This window comes from Oncorhynchus tshawytscha, linkage group LG01 (assembly GCF_018296145.1).
Source record: "Oncorhynchus tshawytscha isolate Ot180627B linkage group LG01, Otsh_v2.0, whole genome shotgun sequence".
Classification (NCBI taxonomy): domain Eukaryota; kingdom Metazoa; phylum Chordata; class Actinopteri; order Salmoniformes; family Salmonidae; genus Oncorhynchus; species Oncorhynchus tshawytscha.
The window spans coordinates 71,225,383-71,250,720 of record NC_056429.1 but is presented as its reverse complement, the minus strand read 5'-3'; the positions used below and the strand labels follow the sequence as shown (position 1 = coordinate 71,250,720).

The window sequence follows — 25,338 nt, the reverse complement described above, 5'->3', positions numbered from 1 at the left end:
ACAGCAGAGGGAACACCCCCTATCCACATCGATGGAACAGTAGTGGAGAGGGTAGCAAGTTTTAAGTTCCTCGGCATACACATCACAGACAAACTGAATTGGTCCACTCACACAGACAGCATCGTGAGGAAGGCGCATCAGCGCCTCTTCAACCTCAGGAGGCTGAAGAAATTCGGCTTGTCACCAAAAGCACTCACAAACTATTACAGATGCACAATCGAGAGCATCCTGGCGGGCTGTATCACCGCCTGGTATGGCAACTGCACCGCCCTCAACCGTAAGGCTCTCCAGAGGGTAGTGAGGTCTGCACAACGCATCACCGGGGGCAAACTACCTGCCCTCCAGGACACCTACACCACCCGATGCTATAGGAAGGCCATAAAGATCATCAAGGACATCAACCACCCGAGCCACTGCCTGTTCACCCCGCTGTCATCCAGAAGGCGAGGTCAGTACAGGTGCATCAAAGCTGGGACCGAGAGACTGAAAAACAGCTTCTATCTCAAGGCCATCAGACTGTTAAACAGCCACCACTAACATTGAGTGGCTACTGCCAACACACTGTCAATGACACTGACTCTACTCCAGCCACTTTAATCATGGGAATTGATGGGAAATGATGTAAATATATCACTAGCCACTTTAAACAATGCTACCTTATATAATGTTACTTACCCTACATTGTTCATCTCATATGCATACGTTGATACTGTACTCTATATCATCGACTGCATCCTTATGTAATACATGTATCACTAGCCACTTTAACTATGCCACTTGGTTTACATACTTATCTCATATGTATATACTGTACTCGATATCATCTACTGTATCTTGCCTATGCTGCTCTGTACCATCACTCATTCATATATCCTTATGTACATATTCTTTATCCCCTTACACTGTGTATAAGACAGTAGTTTTTTTTGGAATTGTTAGTTAGATTACTTGCTTTTTATTACTGCATTGTCGGAACTAGAAGCACAAGCATTTCGCTACACTCGCATTAACATCTGCTAACCATGTGTATGTGACAAATAAAATTTGATTTGATTTGAATGGATTATCTTGGAAAAGGAGAAATGCTCATTAACAGGGATGTAAACCCATTTTAAAGAAATAAGCTTTTTGTGCGTATGGAACATTTCTGGGATATTTTATTTCAGCTCATGAAACATGGGACCAACACTTTACATGTTGTGTACTTTTGTTCAGGGTAGATGGATGTTGGTTAAATTGTGATTTTAATGAATGGAGCGAATTTGCAGCTGCATTTATTTTTTGAGTAAGTAGCTGTTTTTAGCGGAGCGGCTGGAAAGGATGTGGAGCGCTGGGGCTCTATGAGTGATGAGCGGGATTTCCAACCTGATCAACTGCACTCACATACTCTGTTACCTGGTAGCCCTGTGTTTTGTGTATAATGTCTTTCTGAAGTCCATGCTACCCGTGGTTGCTGACTTTGTCGCCCTCCCTGTCCCAGGTACATTTACATCCCATTAGGAGGTTCTCACCACGGGCTGCTGTGGAAGATGCTGTCCACGGCTCTGGCATTTGGCTTTGTATGTTTCTGGCATGGAGGACATGACTACCTACAGTACTGGGCTCTGATGAACTGGGTCGGGGTGCTGGTGGAGAATGGAGTGACCATCCTCATCTCTTCTCCCCTCGTCTATCCATCTATTGTAAGTCACTGAAGTCTTTACTCACCTTAGCCCTCATCTACCCCTCTATTGTTTGTGAGAACACATGATTGATTGAATTAATGAATGAATGTCACAGGTTTTGCAAACGTGTGCGGAAATGGACTGAACCTATTGATTTGCTGGACATTGCCTTAACTTGTGTCTGTAGAACCGTCCCAACAATTTGTTTCTGAATTACGAACTGTTCCTCTCAGGCTCTTTGAAATGCATCTGGTCTTTCCATGTGGGTAGGGTTGATAGTGTCTGTGTGTGGGTGTTGGTGTCTGTCTGTGTTGGTGTCTGTCTGTATACAGTATGTTTAAACAAACTGCTCTAAGTTGACTGATTTACAGCAAAGCCATAAAAACGATGTGGGAGGACTTATCAGCTCAACCCACACACACACAAAACATGCTTAGTCGAGCCTGGGTCTGTTGGCTGACTCTTCATCACACTGGAAGGGCAGGGAAGCTGAGGCCTGGAACCCCTCCCTTCTTTCTTTCGCTCCATCTCTGCCTCTCTCTTTTGCTTTCGCTCTGGGAGAACCTTGAATCCTCATGTCCTCTTGAAAAAGGTTCAAGGTAATCGATGAGAGAAAACGTGGAAATAAATATACTTCTATGAAAGGAGACTACTCTAGCATGTCCTCAGGCAAATGAGGCTTACAGAGTTTGAATCCCAAAATACATGTGTAAAGTGGTAAAAAGTAATTGGGTGGTTTTGCTAGACAAAAGGATAAGTAGCTTTTATCCTTCCAAACAGCTCTTTCAAAGGGGGTGTGGTGGATTTCAAAACTCTTCCGTGGTAGGATACATCTGAGCATCCTACACTGGAGAAGGCAATTTAGGAGATGAGCAAACTCCTCTGTTCACTTATTAACAAATTGACACTCTTACATATGGCAACTACTTATCGGTTCTCTTTGTCAGTCAACTTCAGTACAACATACTATGGGGGAGTCGCACACTAGCAACTTCAGTTAAAGGATCTACAATCACGCCTGACAAAGCCAAAAAAAATCTGCGCCTCTCTGGAAGCCCTGCCTTACACAGGTGATTGGCGTGAGGCTCGGATTAATTAATCAAATTATTCCCTTCACCCCTGTGTGAACCAAAACGATTCACACTACTAAAACAAACAATTTGAACACAAGACTGTATTACGTTGCGCCAAATAAACTGCCCCTTAGTGGTAGAGCATGGCCGCCCCCTGGACATTGTGGGCTGAAGTTTGTGTGGTTGTTATAAGTCTCCTAATCACAAACTATTAGTTATTCTTCAAATTGCTTGGCCTGCCTATAGCAATAGTTAAAATAACTAACGGGACCAAAACAATGAAAGCTAACAAGCCGGGTTCGGGTTTGCAACCATGCCCCAATGAATTAAAAGATACTCACGTTGGATGTCTTGTATGTCTCTGCTCGGTGCGTATTCAGGCTGCCCTCTCTCAAATCTGTTAGTTTGGGAGACTAGGGGACGACTGGCACTGTTCTTTAGGGGGCTTGGTGTTTCCGATAGTGACTTCCTCCCCCGGGTGCCAGTACCTCGTCTGTGTTGTGGGACGAGGAGATGGTTTGGGTCATTGGTCTGGTCTAATGTCCCCTGGTTCCTGTGTTGTGCTCTGTCAACGGTTACGGTAGGCTACTCTGAGGTATCCCCCCTACTGCTTGTGTCTGCCTTGGTTAGGCCCTGCTTGCCTCTCTTCAATTCCTGGAGTTGGAGGGAATAGAGAGGGTGAGGATTGTGTTTTTTTCCCCTGAGCAGCTGCGCAACTCAACAAAAACATTGCTGTGACGACGGTGCCCCCGCGTTTTGTTTACGGAAAATGGGGTACTATGTCAGCCATTGCGGGAGCCCTCTGTGCCCATAAGGGGGCTGGGCTTCATGCAGGCTATACAGTCTCATGGAAGCGCAATGTGTGTTGGAAGCTTGTCCGTGTTTAATTCCCCTCTGGAACCCTGCATTCCATGGTTATAATGTGGTGGTTGGTAGCGGACTCGAGCAGGGTTGGACATGACCATGATATTATCCAACACACAGTCTCTGTGCTTCATATGAACTCTGAAATGAGCTGTCTTTCTCCAGCTCACCGCTTTTCATTCCTGGGGAATTGGATTCAATTACGAATCGCCCATGTCTGTTAGCACAGAAGGGGTTTGTTTTTCAGAGCTGTCTGTCCCATTCCCAGCTAGGCTACAAGGCGCTTTGTCGCCAGTACCTATGACTGGTCGGTAGGGTAACCTTCATGAAATAAAAAATTCCATGGGTCTATTTTTAATGTTGCGGTTCAGTGCTGGGTGCCAGCTAGTTACCGTATCGCATCTTACCGCCTTAACCGAGTGAGGCTCATTGTGATAACAGTACCCCCAGGTGGTACTGCCTATCGGGGTTTTCACTGATCACCGAAGCCCTTGTACCGAGAGTGGGCCAGGCTTTAGGCAAACTCAGGAGTTCCACAGTGTTCGAAGATGTCAAAAGTGTTGTCTCTCACATGTGAGTTCGATGAAAAGTGTCCCTTCTCGATGTTCAGACACACGGTTGTCAAGAATGGTGGAAATGGAAGAAGAAACAATATTTCCAGGTCCACATCAGGGTTCCATCAGGGTACAGGGTACAATTTCTTGTGTCCTCCACACTTCTGCAGCATCATATTGACTGTTCCAGAGGCCTCTGTGCCCGTTTTGAGGAAATATTGCCTCATCTCCAGAAGCAGGCAATCCGAGTGGTTCCTTTGTCGAATATCCAGGACGGCTGGTACAGACAGTATTTCCTGGTTCCGAAAAGGGATGGGACGGGGCTTTGCTTCCCATTCTAGACCTACAGTGCCTTCGGAAAGTATTCCGACACCATTACTGTTTCCACATTTTGTTAAATTATTCTAAAATGTATTAAATAGTTTTCCCTGAGCAATCGACACACAATACCCCATAATGACAAAGCAAAGACAGGTTTTTAGAAATGTTTGCTAATTTATATATATAAAAAAAAAACTGAAATAACACATTTACATAAGTATTCAGACCCTTTACTCAGTACTTTGTTGAAGCACCTTTGGCAGCGATTACAGCCTCCATTCTTCTCGGGTATAATGCTTGGCACACATGTATTCTTCTCTGTAGCTCCGTCAGGTTAGATAATGAGCGTTGCTGCACAGATATTTTCAGGTCTCTGCAAAGATGTTTGATCGGGTTCAAGTCCGGGCTCTGGCTGGGCCACTCAATGACATTCCCGAGAGTTTTCCTGAAGCCACTCCTGCATTGTCTTGGCTATGTACTTAGGGTCGCTGTCCTGTTGGAAGGTGAACCTTCAGCTCCATTCTGAGGTCCTGAGCACTCTGGAGTAGGTTTTCATAATGGATATCTCTGTACTTTGCTCCGTTCATCTTTCCCTCGACCCTGACTAGTCTCCCAGTCCCTGCCACTGAAAACATCCCCACAGCATGATGGTGCCACCTAAGGAGTGGATTCCGTCTTGCAACTCTACCATGAAGGCCTGATTTGTGGAGCTCTGTCAGTGACCATTGGGTTCTTGGTCACCTCTCTGACCAAGGTCCTTCTCCCCCGATTGCTCAGTTTGGCCGAGTGGCCAGCTCTAGGAAGAGTCTTGGTGGTTCCATCCAGAATGATGGAGGCCATTGTGTTCTTGGGGGTCTTCAATGCTGCAGAAATGTTTTTGTACCCTTCCCCAGATCGGTGCCTCAACACAATCCTGTCTCAGAGCTCTACGGACAATTCCTTCGACCTCATGGCTTGGTTTTTGCTCTGACATGCACGGTAAACTGTAGGACCTTATAGAGACTGGTGTGTGCCTTTCCAAATCATCATGTCCAGTCAATTGAATTTACTCAAGGTGGATTGCAATCAAGTTGGAGAAACATCTCAAGGATAATCAATGGAAACAAGATCAATTTTGATGAATTTCGAGTCTCATAGCAAAGGGTCTAAATACTTGTAAATAAGGTATTTCTGTTTTAATTTTATAAATGTAAAAACATGTTTTCGCTTTGTCATTATGGGTTATTGTTTGAAGATTGCTGAGGAATTGTTTTATTTAATACATTGTAGAATAAGGCTGTAACGTAACAAAATGTGAAAAAATTGGAGGGGTCTGAATATTTTCCGAAGGCACTGTATATGGCAAGAGTTTGAGCTCTGGTGTCAAGATAAAGGACTTGTTATTTTTCAGTGCTCTGTGAGGGACATCGTCTGTGAAGGACATCCTTATGTTCCTACAGGAGCTTTTTGAGCAGGGGCGGGAATTTCCCCCGTTAAAAGTACATGACTATCTAGGGGGGGTTTGTGGGAATTGATGGAGCCTAACAAGGGGCCCACTCCCTGGTTGTGCGGTTCCTGTAAGGTGTACGTTGTCTCAGACCAGTCTCTAAACCTATTGCGCCCACATGGTACTTGGTGCTGGTTTTAGAGGCACCATGTGCGGCCCCCTTTGAGGATCTGGAGTCAATGGATCTGAAGATCCTCTCTTACAAAACCTCCCTACTCATGGCTTTGGCCTTGGCTAAACATTTTGGGGACCTTCACACGTTATCCGGCACTCAGTTCTCCCGGGCAACTCTGAGGTGACATTGCGGCCTTTGCCCCGAAATTCATGGCAATGTCATACAGATCCTTAGCTTTTGAGCTATTTTCCTTTTTGCCTCCTTTTGCTTCTGAAGAGCAACAGAGCTTACATGCCCTGTGTCCATTGCGAGCTTTAAGCACATACATTGAATGGACCCGGGATATCTGGTTGTGACCGGCTTTTTGTCTGTTTTGCTGATCCAGCTCACGGCAGGATGCCCCCTAAGCAGCGGCTCTCCCCATGACCTATAGCAGCAAGGGGCAAGGGTGACCTAGCGGTGTACGCACCCACTCCACCAGGGGTCTGGCAGTGTCTTGGGCGTTGTTTAAAGGGTTGACTATAGGATATATTTGTGCTGCGGCAAGTTGGTCATCGCCACAATTTTTTTCATACATATATAAATGTTTTACCCCCAATTTCGTGATATCCAATTGGTAGTTAGTCTTGTCAAATCGCTGCAACTCCCGTATGGACTCGGGAGAGGCAAAGGTCGAGAGCTGTGTATCCTCCGAAACATGACCCCGCCAAGCCGCACTGCTTCTTGACACAATGCTTGCTTAACCCGGAAGCCAGCCCCACCAATATGTTGCCAGCGCACTGCGGGCGCACTGCACCGTGTCAGCCAAACCCTCCCCTAACCCGGACGACGCTGGGCCAATTGTGCCCTGCCTCATGGATCTCCCGGTCGCGGCCGGCTGCGACACAACCTGGGATCAAACCAGGATCTGTAGTGACGCAGCTAGCACTTTGATGTAGTGCCTTAGACCGCTGTCCCACTCAGAAGACCCACATGGTTTTGTAAGGTTTTATCGCTTGGATGTCACTGCTTCCAGTGTAGCCCAAAGTGTGCTTACTGCTGGGACATTGGAAAGTCTCCAGGCAGCACACCGTGTACGTAATACCCAGACTTCTGCATCTGGCAGGGTCAGGTCTGGGTGGTCTGCCAGGGGCCATTTTCTTTTAGTATCCGTTGGGGTCGGCTTGGGGCGTGACTATATTTCCCCATAGTATGATGCACTGAAGTTGACTGACTGAAAGGGAACATACTGTTACGGCTATAACTACTGTTCCCTGAAGGAGGGAAATGGGGTCCAACGCCCATATCTTTCTATTACACTTCTCACTACACACATTCCACATTATTGTCATTCTCCACTGAGAGATGTAGTTTATCGTAGTTTCAGTCTACACCCCTCTACTCCTTCCGCCCTCGAGCCTCCCAGCCCACTCCATCTGACCAGGCTGCCTGTGTGTGTGTGTGTCTCCTGCAGTGTGCTGCAGTGTTTCCGCTAGATTAGTCTCTTCTAGGTGGAGCGCAAAGCAACATTCAGTTCAATTGAAACCAACAGAAGCCAAGCTCTTTTAGGCAGGATGGAACACAGCTGAGAGTGTGTCTGCCTGCCTGACTGTGTGCTTTATGATAGTGATGGGATGATTGATGATGGGAAGTAGGGATGCTTCTGCTGATTTCCCTAAGTCTCCTATTCTCCCTCTTCCACTGCCCCACCTCCCTCCTCTCTGCCCTGTTCCTATTTCTCTCCCCAAACAGCTATTTGTTTAGCTCCCACACCTCTGTCACCAGAAATTAAGGGAATCATCTCGGATAGCTACAGTAGTACTGAAAAATGTGTCATGAACCGTAAACAGTTCCGTTCCCCTTCTCAGCATGTGTGAATGAGACTTTATTTTAGGCTCGTACAGAAGGACCAAATGCTTTTTAATTGAACTCTCTAGTTCAGGTATGATAGCAGGTTGTTGCTTCCTCTGTAACTGGTATGGTAGTGACATCTTGTTTCTCCTCCCTCTGTAACTGGTATGGTAGTGACATCTTGTTGCTCCTCCCTCTGTAACTGGTATGGTAGTGACATCTTGTTTCTCCTCCCTCTGTAACTGGTATGGTAGTGACATCTTGTTTCTCCTCCCTCTGTAACTGGTATGGTAGTGACATCTTTTCTCCTCCCTCTGTAACTGGTATGGTAGTGACATCTTGTATTTGACATCCTCCTCCCTCTGTAACTGGTATGGTAGTGACATCTTGTTGCTCCTCCCTCTGTAACTGGTATGGTAGTGACATCTTGTTGCTCCTCCCTCTGTCTGGTATGGTAGTGACATCTTGTTGCTCCTCCCTCTGTAACTGGTATGGTAGTGACATCTTGTTGCTCCTCCCTCTGTCTGGTATGGTAGTGACTCTTGTTGCTCCTCCCTCTGTAACTGGTATGGTAGTGACATCTTGTTTCTCCTCCCTCTGTAACTGGTGACATCTTGTTGCTCCTCCCTCTGTATGGTAGTGACATCTTGTTTCTCCTCCCTCTGTAACTGGTATGGTAGTGACATCTTGTTGCTCCTCCCTCTGTAACTGTATGGTACTGGTATGGTAGTGACATCTTGTTGCTCCTCCCTCTGTAACTGGTATGGTAGTGACATCTAGTGACATCTTGTTGCTCCTCCCTCTCCTATGGTAGTGACCTCTGTAACTGTTATGGTAGTGACATCTTGTTGCTCCTCCCTCTGTAACTGGTATGGTAGTGACATCTTGTTGCTCCTCCCTCTGTAACTGGTATGGTAGTGACATCTTGTATGGTAGTGACATCCTCCCTCTGTAACTGGTATGGTAGTGACATCTTGTTGCTCCTCCCTCTGTAACTGGTAGTGACATCTTGTTGTAACTGGTATGGTAGTGACATCTTGTTGCTCCTCCCTCTGTAACTGGTATGGTAGTGACATCTTGTTGCTCCTCCCTCTGTAACTGGTATGGTAGTGACATCTTGTTGCTCCTCCCTCTGTAACTGTTATGGTAGTGACATCTTGTTGCTCCTCCCTCTGTAACTGGTATGGTAGTGACATCTTGTTGCTCCTCCCTCTGTAACTGGTATGGTAGTGACATCTTGTTGCTCCTCCCTCTGTAACTGTTATGGTAGTGACATCTTGTTGCTCCTCCTCTGTAACTGGTATGGTAGTGACATCTTGTTGCTCCTCCCTCTGTAACTGGTATGGTAGTGACATCTTGTTGCTCCTCCCTCTGTAACTGGTATGGTAGTGACATCTTGTTGCTCCTCCCTCTGTAACTGTTATGGTAGTGACATCTTGTTGCTCCTCCCTCTGTAACTGTTATGGTAGTGACATCTTGTTGCTCCTCCCTCTGTAACTGTTATGGTAGTGACATCTTGTTGCTCCTCCCTCTGTAACTGTTATGGTAGTGACTAGGTGTGTGAATTGCGATCGTAAAAAAACACAATGTCGTTATCACAAAACTACCACTAACAGCTCCCAGTCATCATCATAAAGGGGAAAAATTTCAAGTACTTAATGCAACAATGCTTTAACGTTAGTAGGAGAAAATAAGCTAGTTTATAAACTGGAGCTGTAATGTGCAGCAACTCAAACAGAGTGAGAAAGGGACCATGTTAACTTGCCTAGTGACGGTTTGATGGCTTCTAATTGGATAAAAACAACAAGTTATATGCGCCACTCTCGTGAAAAGAGGAAAGCGTGATGTAGACCATCTGCATTGAGAATTTTACAAAATGTTCTTATTGTGTAAACGGAAAACCGATGAGGAAAATAGTTGTTTAAACGTTAAGAAAAATTGTGCAGTTGTCATATACCTAGTAGTGACAGCATGTTGCTCCTCCCACTGTAGGAGTGCTGTCTCTCTCCGGAGGCCTTCACCACTGTGTTGGTTGCCCCTCCCTCTAGGAGCGCTGTCTCTCCCCGGAGGCCTTCTCCACTGTGTTGGTTGCCCCTCCCTCTGTAGGAGCGCTGTCTCTCCCCGGAGGCCTTCTCCACTGTGTTGGTTGCCCCTCCCTCTAGGAGCGCTGTCTCTCCCCGGAGGCCTTCTCCACTGTGTTGGTTGCCCCTCCCTCTGTAGGAGCGCTGTCTCTCCCCGGAGGCCTTCTCCACTGTGTTGGTTGCCCCTCCCTCTAGGAGCGCTGTCTCTCCCCGGAGGCCTTCTCCACTGTGTTGGTTGCCCCTCCCTCTGTAGGAGCGCTGTCTCTCCCCGGAGGCCTTCTCCACTGTGTTGGTTGCCCCTCTTTCTGTATGTTACTCTAACTTGTATGTTGCCCCTCCCTCTGTATGTCATTAACTTTTGTTGCTATTTCCTCTGTGTGCTACTGTAACTGTTATGATGGTGACTGCATTGCTCCTCCCATCTCTAGGAGCGCTGTATCTCCCCAGCCATGAGGCGGCGATGTTTGGCTCTCATCTCAGCCTTCTCCACAGCCATGCTCATTCTGTCCAACCTCATCTTCCTTGGGGGAAACCATGTTGGCAGGATCATGTGGAAGAGGGTCTTTATACAAGGTGAGTTATCTACTATATCAACCCAAGAATAACCCCCTCTTCCCTGACATTCTGTGGTACACTGGATTGACCACTGGCTTTCTTTCAATTGAGTTCCCAGTAGATTGCCTGATTCAGTCCCTACAAATCAGTGAGGACAAAGATGTCAAAAATCCTCACGGTTCTTTTTTAAATTTTTATAGTATTACATGTAAAGATAAGGGTTTTCGATCTGACAAGGTTGTGTTGAATGTGTTCCCCAAAAATGTGATGGCACAGTCCCTTAACGAAGCATGAAAACTAATGACGATTAGAAGTGTTCACACACACAACACACGGAGCTATGTTCCTTCCTGCCTAAAATAGTTTGGCTTCTGTTGGTTACTATTGACCTGGATGTTGCTTTGTGCTCCACCTAGAGAATAATCCTTTGGAAACACTGCAGCATACATAGTTCTCTAACCAGATGGTCTGGCTTACCACCACCACCTCTGGTTTGAGGCCCAAATTACACACTATTTCCTATATAGTGCACTACTTTTGACCAGGGTCAATAGAGCTATGGTCATAAGTAGTGCACTGTAAATGCAATAGGGTGTCATTTGGGACACGCCATTGGTCTGGCAGCAACATACAGTACTGCAGGACAGTTTCCCACCCTGCTGCTGTTTCCACTGATTCCACTTGTTGAGATGGACTTGAGACAGTTGGTCTGGCCTACCACCACACACATACACGAACAGAAGCACGCAAACACACACCCGACACCCACACACACACTGCCAATTCATTTCTGGCAGAAGCTCCATATTCCCAGATGTTCTTCATTTTCCAATCCAAGCTTCCACAACATCCAGAACACCCATTCTCTGCCAACTGAGGTGGTAGAATTGCTTGGGAGGCAAGATTATTCTCATCGTAACTCGACCCTTTCTCAAAGAGTGTAGCCCAGCCGCTGACATGGAGATAATAGCCCAGTATTGTTCAACTGAAAAGTTGTGCTCTCCCCTTCACACACCCCTCTTTTTGGAATTTGTATTCCATTGACTATCATAAATGCACGACTCTAACCTTGTAGTGTCGGTCTGATCTTGCCACATCATGATATTAGAGTTGACCCTATTCTCCATCAGTAGCCCCTTCCCTAGGACTCTACCTGCATCCCTCCCTCCCCTCACTCTCCCTCTACCTCTCTTCCTGTGTCACAAAGTGCATCACAAGCAGGTAACTATACCATGCAGACAATAACATTGTCTCTCACCGGCAAAGGAACCATTCTATAGGCCCAGGTCAAAAGTAGTGCACTATAAAGGGAATAAGGTGTCATTTAGGACAGAGTCAGAGTCATCTCAGAGTAGGAGTGCTGGATCAGATCCCAACCTGTCCTTTTAATCTTATTCATTATGATATAAAAGGCGAAACTGATCCTAGATCCAACACTCCTACTCTAAGATGCTTTGTGGATATGGGCCCTGGGCTCAGTATGAACCCATCTATTTCTAGTGGATGAGATTACTGGCTGCAGTAGGGGGCATAGATACAGTATCATAAGAGCCATCATCATAGGTGTGATCACACCTCTATACTGTAAGCTCTCAATGTAAGAAGTGATTGTCCCATTCATTATTTTGTTCCACTTCTTTTAATCTTGTAAAGTGTGTAAGCCCTAAATGCACTTTTTAAATGAACTCTGAATTGACTTCATTGTGTCAGTGAGGTAATGGTACTAAAAAGAGAGACTCCTGCTCTGATCATTCTAACACAAAGTGCACATACCATTGTCCTAGTGAGAGCTCTTTTCATTCACATTGTCTAAACTACACTTTCCAGACCCTTGTTCCTTCACACAACTATTCAGGCGTCATTTCTCAAATGGAACCTCTTTCTCCAATAATATTTTTTGGTCCAAACAGCTTTCTGTACCTTTTTTGTACTTTTACTGCAGTCTAACCTAAACTACTGTCTGGTATAAAACCTGCCCCCACCTCAGGGGTCACCCAGGCAGACTGGATGACCAAAATCTATTCTGTCATCTGTACTCTGATACACAGCCTTTGGTGACTTATTTTGTCAGAAAGGGGATTTGATTTCTGATAGAGCTGGCTGGAATCTGCACTGTGCAGGTTGACTCTGGTGGAATCTGCACTGTGCTGGTTGACTCTGGTGGAATCTGCACTGTGCTGCTTGACTCTGGTGGAATCTGCACTGTGCTGGTTGACTCTGGTGGAATCTGCACTGTGCTGCTTGACTCTGGTGGAATCTGCACTGTGCTGCGTGACTCTGGTGGAATCTGCACTGTGCTGCTTGACTCTGGTGGAATCTGTCTGCACTGTGCAGGTTGACTTTGGTGGAATCTGTCTGCACTGTGCAGGTTGACTCTGGTGGAATCTGCACTGTGCAGGTTGACTCTGGTGGAATCTGCACTGTCCTGGTTGACTCTGGTGGAATCTGCACTGTGCAGGTTGACTGGTGGTATCTGTACTGTGCAGTCTGTGCTGGTTGACTCTGGTGGAATCTGCACTGTGCAGGTTGACTCTGGTGGAATCTGCACTGTCCTGGTTGACTCTGGTGGAATCTGCACTGTGCAGGTTGACTGGTGGTATCTGTACTGTGCAGTCTGTGCTGGTTGACTCTGGTGGAATCTGCACTGTGCAGTCTGTGCTGGTTAACTCTGGTGGAATCTGCACTGTGCAGTCTGTGCTGGTTGACTCTGGTGGAATCTGCACTGTGCAGTCTGTGCTGGTTAACTCTGGTGAAATCTGCAGTCTGTGCTGGTTGACTCTGCACTGTGCAGTCTGTGGTGGTTGGCTGGTGACATTTTGACAGGGAGAGTGTGGCGATAGCCCGGAAGACATCTGTTGCACGGCTGTGCCAGCTCCTGTCCCTTTCCAATCTCCCCGGGGCACTTTCTTCTGCTCAATTAATTAATGCCTAAAGCAAGACTCTGGTTCCTCACTCACTCTTTTCCTCCACCTCCCTCTCTTGATCCACTTGTTGCTTTCTCTTTCACTCAGCTCTTTTCAATCTAGATTTCTCTCTTTTACCTTTTTGTCTCGCTCTCGCACGCTCTCTTTCTCTTGACACCATCCTATGGCAATTACTGTATATGTGAAACAAGTGAGAATTTGTTTTTTTCTCTTCACACAAGGGCCATGCATTAATGTGGAGGGGGTAAAGGTTATTACGTTAAACTGTCTCACATCCTCGTGCTCATTATTACTTTCTATCACGTCGAGTTCAGTTCCAATGAGCCTTGTTGGACAGTTGAAGTGTAATCATTCGTCACAATGCATGAGTGGGCATTTCTCGGCTCTCCTGTGCTTCCCTCCTGCCATTGACTGACTCTCTGATAGCCCAAGCCCTTCAGTTCATTCCCTTTATTATTAGGCTTATCCTGTCCTATCTTTTAAAAAAAAAGTTTGTTTAAATGTTTAAAAAAACAGCGAAACAAACATTGACATTCATTGTACTATTGAATGGGATGGCCAATTTAGAGGACAAAACTAAACTTACACAAAATAAAACGAAATCGTATTCGGTGGTACATGTATAAGACCGCATATAGTCATTACAAGCAGTGTAGTTAAGCCAAAAATAAATATTGAGTGGAGTACAGCACAGAGTAGCAGCAGATCATCAACCCAGTTATGAAGCGGGACTAGACCATTTATCCAGTATTGGCTGCCATATTTTGTAAAACATTGGACTTCTATTGGAGGTATTGTATCGAATCTTTTCCATATGTATTACATTCCCTAAATCCCGTAACCACATTTCAAAGGTAGGTACAGTCTTCAATTTCCAAAATTGCAATATGAGCATTTTAGCTAATAGAGTACAAAGAGAGACAGCTTTCCCTTCCTGGTTATTCCCATCAACTGTACCAAACAGAGCAATCAATGGGTCTGGGGCTAGAACTCTATCGAAGGCTTTAGATAAGTAATCAAAAATGAAAGCCCAGTAAGCATGTAACTGGACATGTCCAGAATAAGTGGGTCAATGTCCCCTCATCCTGCTTGCACCTCTCCCATAGTGGTGAGGTGTCCGGGAAAATGTTATGCAGTTTCACATTTGCGTAATGTAACCTGTGTATCACCTTAAACTGTACAAGGTTGTGTCTGGCATTCACTGAACTGTGGTTTATATTCCTGAGAGCTCCTACTCAGTCCTCATCTGAGATTCCTGAACCAAGTTCTTGTTCCCAAGCCCTTTTAATGGTGTCTGTGGATACCTCTATGTGGGCCTGTAGCACATCATACAGTCTAGAGACCGACCCTTTTGAATGGGGTTTGACAAGGATCAGGCTTGTCAGAAATTCCTGATTTGGAGGTATCTGAAAAAATGTGTTGTTGGCATGTTAAACTTACCCTGTAATTGTTGAAATGAAGTTGGCTGACCATCATTGTATTAGTTACCAATTGTTGTGAGTCCCTTCTCCCTCCACTGTGAAAACACCACATCATCCAATGCGGGGTGGAAAGCATGATTTAGGCAAATCGGGCAGTCAATGTAAACAGTCGGTATGTTAAGAAAATACCTAATCTGTTTCCAGATCCTAAGAGTATGACAAATGACTGGATTAGAGTCATAGATGGCCTTTTTGACATGATGGACTATTAACAAGTGCAGGGAGTGAGGAACGTTGACAGGAGGCCTGCTCAATCAAAAGCCATGAAGGCAAATCATTCTGTCGCATCCCAGGTAAACTTTCCCTCCAGAAAGACACAATGTTCAGATTAGCAGCCCAATAATACAGTTTAGAGTGAGGAAGGCCAAAGCCCCCCTCTATCTTGTACTTCCATAAATGTTTCTTTGAAATTCTGTCTGCCTTGTTATCCCATAAAAATGGAATTACTATTGAATCCAGTTTCTTAAAATAGCTTTGTGGCATGAAATTGGGTAGACATTGGAAGAAGTAAAGAAACCTAGGTAGGACAACCATTTGAATAGTGTTTATACGACCAATCAAGAAGATAGGCAGAGTTTTCCAAAAATCTATATTTAGTTTAAGCTGATAAATTTTCATGTCCCAATTCACTTTCAATAGCTGATCAAGGTCTCTTGTCACTACAATGCCAAGGCTTGTGAACTAGTCCATCACTGTTCTAAATGGGGTAGATTGTAATTGCATATCCACAGGCCGTGATATTGGCATCAATTCGCTTTTTTGCCAATTTATCTTGTAGCCAGAAAAGGAGCCGAATATATTTATCAAGTTAAGTAAGGGGGGAATGGAAGTTTTAGGCTTGGATAAAAACAAAAGAACATCGTCTGCATATAGGGACATTTTGTGCTGCGTGTCTTTAATTTTAACCGGAGCTATATCGCCACATGCACAAATGAGAGTAGCAAGGGGTTCCATGGCTATAGAGAAGAGAGCAGGTGAAATAGGGCACCCCTGTCGGCAGCCCTTGAACAGGCGGAATGACTGCGACATTTCCTGATTGGTTACCACGGACGCCATTGGGTGTGTGTAGCGGTCTTTATATGTACCACAGGAGAACCAAGAAATGAAGAGCGACGCCACGGCTGTCTTTTAGGCTTTTATGTTGATCTGAAATAGTATTGTAGTATTGTAAAAAGACAGGACAGGAACACATTAGTCTCCAATGCACCATCTGACAAGTTCTTTCTCTCTGTGTTTTCTCAGACTGACACAATCACACTCATACATAAAGCCATAATGTATACTATAAAATAATAACCAGTCCTTAATACAAAGAATGTATCATCTTAATTCTTAGACAATAGAACCATACCTGCAATAGTATTGTAAAAAGACAGGACAGGAACACATCAGTCTCCAATGCACCATCTGACAAGCTGTTCTATAAGGGAGCATAAAGAAAGGTAAAACACATATCCTGTCTCACATCCCCAATACATTGTAGGTGCTTTCAGTGTTGACAGTACCAAAATATAACAACTCTTTACAAAAACACTGCAACACAAACAAGTTACAACGTGAAATCGCCTCTATCCCATTCAGACCTTAGAGGGCCAAAACTACATCTCCCAAAATGCAACGCCAGCTCAGCTAACCGGCTCAGCTAACCGTCTGCATCACAGAAAGGCATGCTAGCTAGCAACACTTTATTTATTTCACGCTATGGACATCTACAAAGGAGTAATTTGCAACACACTTCTTTTTATCTGTTTTCTCAACTGAGGAGAACGGGAGCTACGGGTATTACCAGGGTGTTAGTAGGTGATGCAAGCACCCAGATTAAATAAAATACATTTAATGAATCAAAACCTGAAGATTTTAACATCATTCAGCTACTGTAGCTGCCTACCTAACATCAACAGGCAGCACCAGTAGCGCAACAATTAAAAATAGACACCAAAGGTAAAGTTCCTGGCGATCATAGCGATCTGACCCTCCCTTCTGTCTGAACTTGGAATATTCCTGTTCGCGGGCTTTGGCCACTGACCCCCAACCTGGTTGTTCTGTTTTGCGTTGTGTACTATTCTTATAATTTGAAGTTTGATGGGCGAACCTTTTTAACTCTCCTATATGTGCATAAATAATTCTTATCCAATTAATAAATTCCTTTCCAAACCCGAAATGATCCAGAACCGACATCATTATACTTCCACTCAATCTGATCAAATGCCTTCTCTGTGTCAAGAGCAATTACCACTGCCTCAACCTTATGATCATGATACATTACATTGAAAAGGCGTCTCAAATTGTAGTATATATGTCGGCCGGGGATAAAAACAGTCTGGTCAGAGTGCATGATGTCTGGCGACCTGGTTAGCTCGCACTGCGCCCGGCCCGCCACAGGAGTCGCTGGTGCGCGATGAGTTTGTCACCCAGTTCAAAATAACTTTGTTGCATTCTAGCAAGTAAAGAGCCCATCCGTTTCGAAAGGATGGTATTGTATTCATATTTCAACTTTGATCTTCTCAAGGACTGCTCTGAGGAATTCATCCTAAAAACATTATCTTGTTCCCCTAACTCTTTCAATTTCTCTCAGCCTAGTATTGGCACGTTTCTTCCTCTCTAATGTATAAGAAATAATGTAACCTCTAATCACAGCCTTTAGAGATTCCCAAAGGGTGGAGTCGTCATGTCGTTAGCTCTGAGGAAAAAGGCAATCTGCTCCTTCAAATACTGACAAAAAGTATGCGTCTAATACCCTGACTACACTGCTCGCGTCGGAAAAATACATTTAGGAATCTATGTTATTAAATTATTGTGATCAGCGTTTTGTTGTAATTTTTGAACGTTGTGCACTGTTTCTCTATGTCCCGTAGCCTGGGCCCGTTGATCGACTGTCGTCTGCTCAACCTCATGCACCCAGCCCTTAGTTGCCTTCACAGTTTCAGTCAAAGTCCAAATACAGCCAACCTTGTGTCCTCCTTCTCACTTCTCACTTAGTTTTATTTTACCTTTATTAGGCAAGTCAGTTAAGAACAAAATCTTATTTTCAATGACTGCCTAGGAACAGTGGGTTAACTGCCTGTTCAGGGGCAGAACGACAGATTTATACATTGTCAGCTCGGGGGTTTGAACTTGCAACCTTCCGGTTACTAGTCCAACCCTCTACCCTGCCGCCCCAGTGAGGGTTGCCTAGTGAGTTTATAGCTGCCAGTAGGTCACTTTGAGTAGCTTCTGTGGGGAACTCTTGGGAGCTAGCCTCTTCAGCTAACTCCTCGTGGGTCGGCGATGTTGAAATTGGTTCGTTGTCTATCTCATTCAAATGATCAAATCAAATCAAATCAAATTTATTTATATAGCCCTTCGTACATCAGCTGATATCTCAAAGTGCTGTACAGAAACCCAGCCTAAAACCCCAAACAGCAAGCAATGCAGGTGTAGAAGCACGGTGGCTAGGAAAAACTCCCTAGAAAGGCCAAAACCTAGGAAGAAACCTAGAGAGGAACCAGGCTATGTGGGGTGGCCAGTCCTTTCTGGCTGTGCCGGGTGGAGATTATAACAGAACATGGCCAAGATTTTCAAATGTTCATAAATGACCAGCATGGTCGAATAATAATAAGGCAGAACAGTTGAAACTGGAGCAGCAGCACAGTCAGGTGGAAGTTGAAACTGGAGCAGCAGCATGGCCAGGTGGACTGGGGACAGCAAGGAGTCATCATGTCAGGTAGTCCTGGGGCATGGTCCTAGGGCTCAGGTCAGTTGAAACTGGAACAGCAGCATGGCCAGGTGGACTGGGGACAGCAAGGAGTCATCATGTCAGGTAGTCCTGGGGCATGGTCCTAGGGCTCAGGTCCTCCGAGAGAGAGAAAGAAAGAGAGAAGGAGAGAATTAGAGAACGCACACTTAGATTCACACAGGACACCGAATAGGACAGGAGAAGTACTCCAGATATAACAAACTGACCCCAGCCCCCGACACATAAACTACTGCAGCATAAATACTGGAGGCTGAGACAGGAGGGGTCAGGAGACACTGTGGCCCCATCCGAGGACACCCCGGACAGGGCCAAACAGGAAGGATATAACCCCACCCACTTTGCCAAAGCACAGCCCCCACACCACTAGAGGGATATCTTCAACCACCAACTTACCATCCTGAGACAAGGCTGAGTGTAGCCCACAAAGATCTCCGCCACGGCACAACCCAAGGGGGCGCCAACCCAGACAGGATGACCACAACAGTGAATCAACCCACTCAGGTGACGCACCCCCTCCAGGGACGGCATGAGAGAGCCCCAGTAAGCCAGTGACCCAGCCCCTGTAATAGGGTTAGAGGCAGAGAATCCCAGTGGAAAGAGGGGAACCGGCCAGGCAGAGACAGCAAGGGCGGTTCGTTGCTCCAGAGCCTTTCCGTTCACCTTCCCACTCCTGGGCCAGACTCAATCATATGACCCACTGAAGAGATGAGTCTTCAGTAAAGACTTAAAGGTTGAGACCGAGTTTGCGTCTCTGACATGGGTAGGCAGACCGTTCCATAAAAATGGAGCTCTATAGGAGAAAGCCCTGCCTCCAGCTGTTTGCTTAGAAATTCTAGGGACAATTAGGAGGCCTGCGTCTTGTGACCGTAGCGTACGTGTAGGTATGTACGGCAGGACCAAATCAGAGAGATAGGTAGGAGCAAGCCCATGTAATGCTTTGTAGGTTAGCAGTAAAACCTTGAAATCAGCCCTTGCTTTGACAGGAAGCCAGTGTAGAGAGGCTAGCACTGGAGTAATATGATCAAATTTTTTGGTTCTAGTCAGGATTCTAGCAGCCGTATTTAGCACTAACTGAAGTTTATTTAGTGCTTTATCCGGGTAGCCGGAAAATAGAGCATTGCAGTAGTCTAACCTAGAAGTGACAAAAGCATGGATTAATTTTTCTGCATCATTTTTGGACAGAAAGTTTCTGATTTTTGCAATGTTACGTAGATGGAAAAAAGATGTCCTTGAAATGGTCTTGATATGTTCTTCAAAAGAGAGATCAGGGTCCAGAGTAACGCCGAGGTCCTTCACAGTTTTATTTGAGACGACTGTACAACCATTAAGATTAATTGTCAGATTCAACAGAAGATCTCTTTGTTTCTTGGCACCTAGAACAAGCATCTCTGTTTTGTCCGAGTTTAATAGTAGAAAGTTTGCAGCCATCCACTTCCTTATGTCTGAAACACATGCTTCTAGCGAGGGCAATTTTGGGGCTTCACCATGTTTCATTGAAATGTACAGCTGTGTGTCATCCGCATAGCAGTGAAAGTTTACATTATGTTTTCGAATAACATCCCCAAGAGGTAAAATATATAGTGAAAACAATAGTGGTCCTAAAACGGAACCTTGAGGAACACCGAAATTTACAGTTGATTTGTCAGAGGACAAACCATTCACAGAGACAAACTGATATCTTTCCGACAGATAAGATCTAAACCAGGCCAGAACATGTCCGTGTAGACCAATTTGGGTTTCCAATCTCTCCAAAAGAATGTGGTGATCGATGGTATCAAAAGCGGCACTAAGGTCTAGGAGCACGAGGACAGATGCAGAGCCTCGGTCCGATGCCATTAAAATGTCATTTACCACCTTCACAAGTGCCGTCTCAGTGCTATGATGGGGTCTAAAACCAGACTGAAGCATTTCGTATACATTGTTTGTCTTCAGGAAGGCAGTGAGTTGCTGAGCAACAGCCTTCTCAAAAATTTTTGAGAGGAATGGAAGATTCGATATAGGCCGATAGTTTTTTATATTTTCTGGGTCAAGGTTTGTGATGATCTGTTTAGTGCCCCCTTTTTTGGTGCCTTTTCCCTTTGGCATATTGCCAGACAATGTTATAGGTTGTGAGAGGTTAAGATAAATATGAATTTGTTTCAAAATTGAGAGGAGTTCTATCTGAATGGACACAGGTAGAGAGGGCAAGACTGTACAGCCTCCCCTTGAGAAACCAAATATAATCTGTCTAACAGGAGCTCAAATGTGTAGTCCAACACAATATAAACACTTGGACCCCAGGACCATACAATTACCCAATTGCCAATTACAATCAATAAACTGGTTCTACATTGTAAAATGCAATTTCCACATCCATTGTGAGATTGGTACATTTGTCTTAATCATCATTAATTTATTAATGATATTTCAACACCGTGCATACATGGAACAGTCATGTTCTCTTATTCAACATTCTGGCTCCAAAGCGTGGAGCGCAGGCCACGTAGCCTATTTCTTTGGGCACTGAGGTGCGCACCCTCCTGTTATGCACAACCAGAATGACAGAAATAGGACACAGACACACGGAACTCCGACATAACCCGGAAATATGAACAAATGAAACCATACATTGAATTAAATAAATGTAACTTCTACCTCCATGAGTCTTAATGTGAACGTTAATGTGCACAATTAACATTGCGCACACTCAGATGGCAAGAATTGGTTGGCTAAATGAGGCCTTTAAAAGGCCTATCACGTCTGTGTTGCAATAAACGGTATGGGGATGGAATGATTCAACGCTAGCAATTATTGTAGCATTAGATGGAATATAGATTTACCACAGGGCCTGACCTATGCATTTAAACATGTGAAAGCAAGAGCAAACATTTCAACAAGAGAAAAAGAACACTCCAGCATGAAAAGAAACACTGAGCGCTTCACTAGTCAATCTGTTGCAGCTTTTTTTTTTTGCAAGGGCGATGCTGCGGCTACTGTCTGGTTGAGTGGAGACACTGTGCCACAAAATGAGTGACAAAACATTACATAACCTGGCCAGGTAATTTCAAGTCATACGTCAAAGTCGAGTCTCAAGTTATTTTATTTTCTGTCAAGTCCAGTCTCAAGTCACCAAATCAGGTTAATTTCTACACTACACGTATGTGTACACCTGCTCTTTGAACATCTCATTCCACAATCATGGGCATTAATATGGAGTTGGTCCCCCCTTTGCTGCTATAACAGCCTCCGCTCCTCTGGGATGGATTTTGCCTAGATGTTGGAACATTGCTGCGGGGAATTTCTTCCGTTCAGCCACGAGCAGTAGTGAGGTTGGGCACTGATGTTGGGCGATTAGGCCTGGCTCACAGTCGCGTTCAAATTCATCGCAAAGGTGTTTGATGTGGTTCAGGTCAGGGCTCTGGGCAGGCCAGTCAAGTTCTCCCACACTTATCTCGACTTTCTGTATGGACCTTCCCCAAACTGTTACCACAAAGTTGGAAGCACAGAATTGTCTATATTATCATTGTATGCTGTAGCATTAAGATTTCCCTTCACTGGAACTAAGGGGCCTAGCCCAAACTATGAAAAACAGCCCCAGATCATTTTTCCCCTCATCAATTTACACACACCATCCCATAATGACAAAGCTTGGCAGACCACGTATTTGGGGAGTTTTTCCTCATTCTTCTCTGCAGATCCTTTCATGCTCTGTCAGGTTGGATGGGGAACGTCGCTGCACAGCTATTTTCAGGTCTCTCCAGAGAAGTTCGATCAGTTTCAAGTCCGGGCTCTGGCTGGGCCACTCAGAGACTTGTCCCGAAGCTACTCCTGCGTTGACCCCATTCTGAGGTCCTGAGCACTCTGGAGCAGGTTTTTATCAAGGATCTCTCTGTACTTTTGCTCTGTTCATCTTTCACTCAATCCTGACTAATTTCCCAGTCCCTGCCGTTGCAAAACATCCCCACAACATGATGCTGCCACCACCATGCTTCACCGTAGAGATGGTGCCAGGTTTCCTCCAGACGTGATGCTTGGCATTCAGGCCAAATACTTCAATCTGGATTTCATCAGACCAGAGAATTTTGTTTAGTCCTTTAGGTGCCTTTTGGCAAACTCCAAGCGGGCTGTCATGTGCCTTTTACTGAGGAGCGGCTTCCGTCTGGCCTCTCTACCTTAAAGGCCTGATTGGTGGAGTGCTGCAGAGTTGGTTGTCCTTCTGGAAGGTTCTCTCATCTCCACAGAGGAACTCTGAAGCTCTGTCAGAGTGATCATTGGGTATTTGGTCACCTCCCTGACCAAGGCTCTTCTCCCCCCGATTGCTCAGTTTGGCTGGGCAGCCAGCTCTCGGAAGAGTCTTGGTGGTTCCAAACTTCTTCCATTTAAGAACGATTGAGGCCGCTGTGTTCTTGGGGACCTTCAATGCTGCAGAATATTTTTTGGTACCCTTCCCCATATCTGTAGCTCGACACAATCCTGTCTCGGAGGTCTACGGACAATTCCTTCAACCTCATGACTTGGTTTTTGCTCTGACATTCACTGTCAACTGTGGGACCTTATATAGACAGGTGTACCTTTTCAAATTATGTCCATTCAAATTAATTTAGCACAGTTGGACTCCAATCACGTTCTTGAAACATCTCAAGGATGATCAATGGTAACAGGATGCACCTGAGCTCAATTTTGAGTCTCAATGTAAATAACGTATTTCTGTTTTTTTGTCATTATGTGGTTTTGTGTGTGAATTGATGAGACAATTTTTAAATTAATACATTTTAGAATAAGGCAATGTGGCAATGCAAAATGTGGAAAAAGTCAATGGGTCTGAATACTTTCCAAAATGCATTGTAGTGTGTGTTGCAGGGATCTATCATCCTCCCTCCCTCACATCGGATGCAATCAATCCTGTCTATAAGACCCATTTTGGCCTGATTATGAGTTTATGTTGTCTGTCAAGGGTTATTTTTACTTGTTTCTCCTTTGACAGTGGCTTTTTATTGGAAATCGCCACTACACTGTCTCTGATCTACTAAGCCCATTCATACCCAATATCATTTATTTAGAGGCTATCTGAATCTCGATTGGCTTACACTCTCGGCTGATTGTCTTAAATCAGCATTGATCTGAACTTAGTCCAACTGATTTCAGAGCCCACTCGTTTGAATTTAAAGAGTCCTGCTAAATCAACTCTAATTGATCTCAAACCCTCATTAATACTCAACTAGTGGTGTCTTTGCTATGGACTTCAGTTATCACTGTCCTATTGTCTGTGTCAGAAACACAATGTTGCCTGATTACTGAGAGAAACGTTAAACACTTCAATGAGCAAGGGTTCTTATGTGACCTTTACCATTTAGGCTTACTTAGTTTTAATGACACTCCGGAAGCGGAAGTTATTGGAACTTATTGGTAAATTCTCAGCTGTGGCCCTTTTTTCATGGAAAATGTATTCTAAATGCTCACCAGTCAGGCTTTAGGCCAGGACACCGCGCCGTCTCGGCTGCTTCTCTAGTCATAAATTACATAGTTAATTAAACCAGAAACAGCACGGCTCTGCCCTTTTTAAAATTGATATTTTGCAAGCATTCAATACAGTTTTTCATGCACTGCTGCTCCGCAGCTACCCGAAATTTGTCTTGCCCAAGTGGTGTGCGGCTGGTTAAAAAATTACCTGCACGACAAAAGTCAATGTATATCTGCTGCTGGAGTTCAGTCTAATTTTCTCAACATAACTAAAAGAGTACCACAAGGCTCAATACTAGTCCCTTTACTTTTCACATGAATAATGTTGGTCTGTCCCTGATTAATAATACAAAATAATAATAACTGGGGATTTCATACATTTATGGGCTCCCGAGTGGCACAGTGGTCTAAGGAACGGCATCTCACTAGAGGCGTCACTACAGACCCTGGTTCGATCCCAGGCTGTGTCACAACCGGCCGTGATTGGGAGTCCCATAGGGCGGCGCACAATTTGCCCAGCGTCATCTGGGTGAGGGTTTGGCTTGGGCAGGCCGTCATTGTAAATAAGAATTTGTTCTTAAACAATCAGTGTCTTGTCTGGTAGTGATGAAGAGACAGAACAATCCCCTTTCCAACCCACCCTGCACTCCTTCTCTCTCGCTTTCTCTCCTCTCTCTCTTGCCTGTTCTCTCCTCTCTCTCACTTACCTCTCAATCTTTCTTTCTCTATTTCCCTCTTTCCCTTTCCTCTTTCTCCTCACTCTCTCCATTTCACTACGGTTCCAGATTTATATAAACTCCCAGATATCATTGTGCTGTTTAATAATTAAGTCCACAGTGAACATACAGCACACGACGTGATGTGTTGTATAGTACAGCTTATTCAGAGGCTACACTCCACACAGATTCCCATCTCAAATGAATGTCTTTTTTAGATTGCGTCCCAAATTGCACCTTATTCTCTATAGTGTACTACTTTTGACCATGGCATAGTGCACTATGTTTGAAATAGGGTGCCATTTGGGACATACTTAGCTTGTCTTTACTGTACTACAATCCTCGTTTTGTGAAACATCGTATTGCCTCATTAGTTTTTGTTACAGATACTGATGGAGCTGTGTGTCATCAAGTCCCCCTGGCTGTACTTACAGTATGGATGGTGATGTGATATACTGTATGGGTGAAGTGATTACTGTAATACTATCACATCATTCAA

At 44.8% G+C, this 25,338-nt stretch overlaps 1 protein-coding gene across 4 annotated transcripts in view; it reads left to right on the top strand.

Moving 5' to 3' along the window:
• The window catches only part of hhat (hedgehog acyltransferase), a 107,185-nt gene that overhangs the window by 63,797 nt on the left and 18,050 nt on the right, over positions 1-25,338 (top strand). For 3 of the 4 annotated variants that reach the window (XM_024429056.1, XM_024429037.1, XM_024429046.2), the window contains 2 exons: positions 1,481-1,682; positions 10,417-10,561. In XM_024429056.1, coding sequence (XP_024284824.1) covers positions 1,481-1,682; positions 10,417-10,561 — 347 coding nt within the window. The remainder of the gene's footprint in view (positions 1-1,480; positions 1,683-10,416; positions 10,562-25,338) is intronic. The other variant, XM_024429063.1, reaches the window with a different exon arrangement.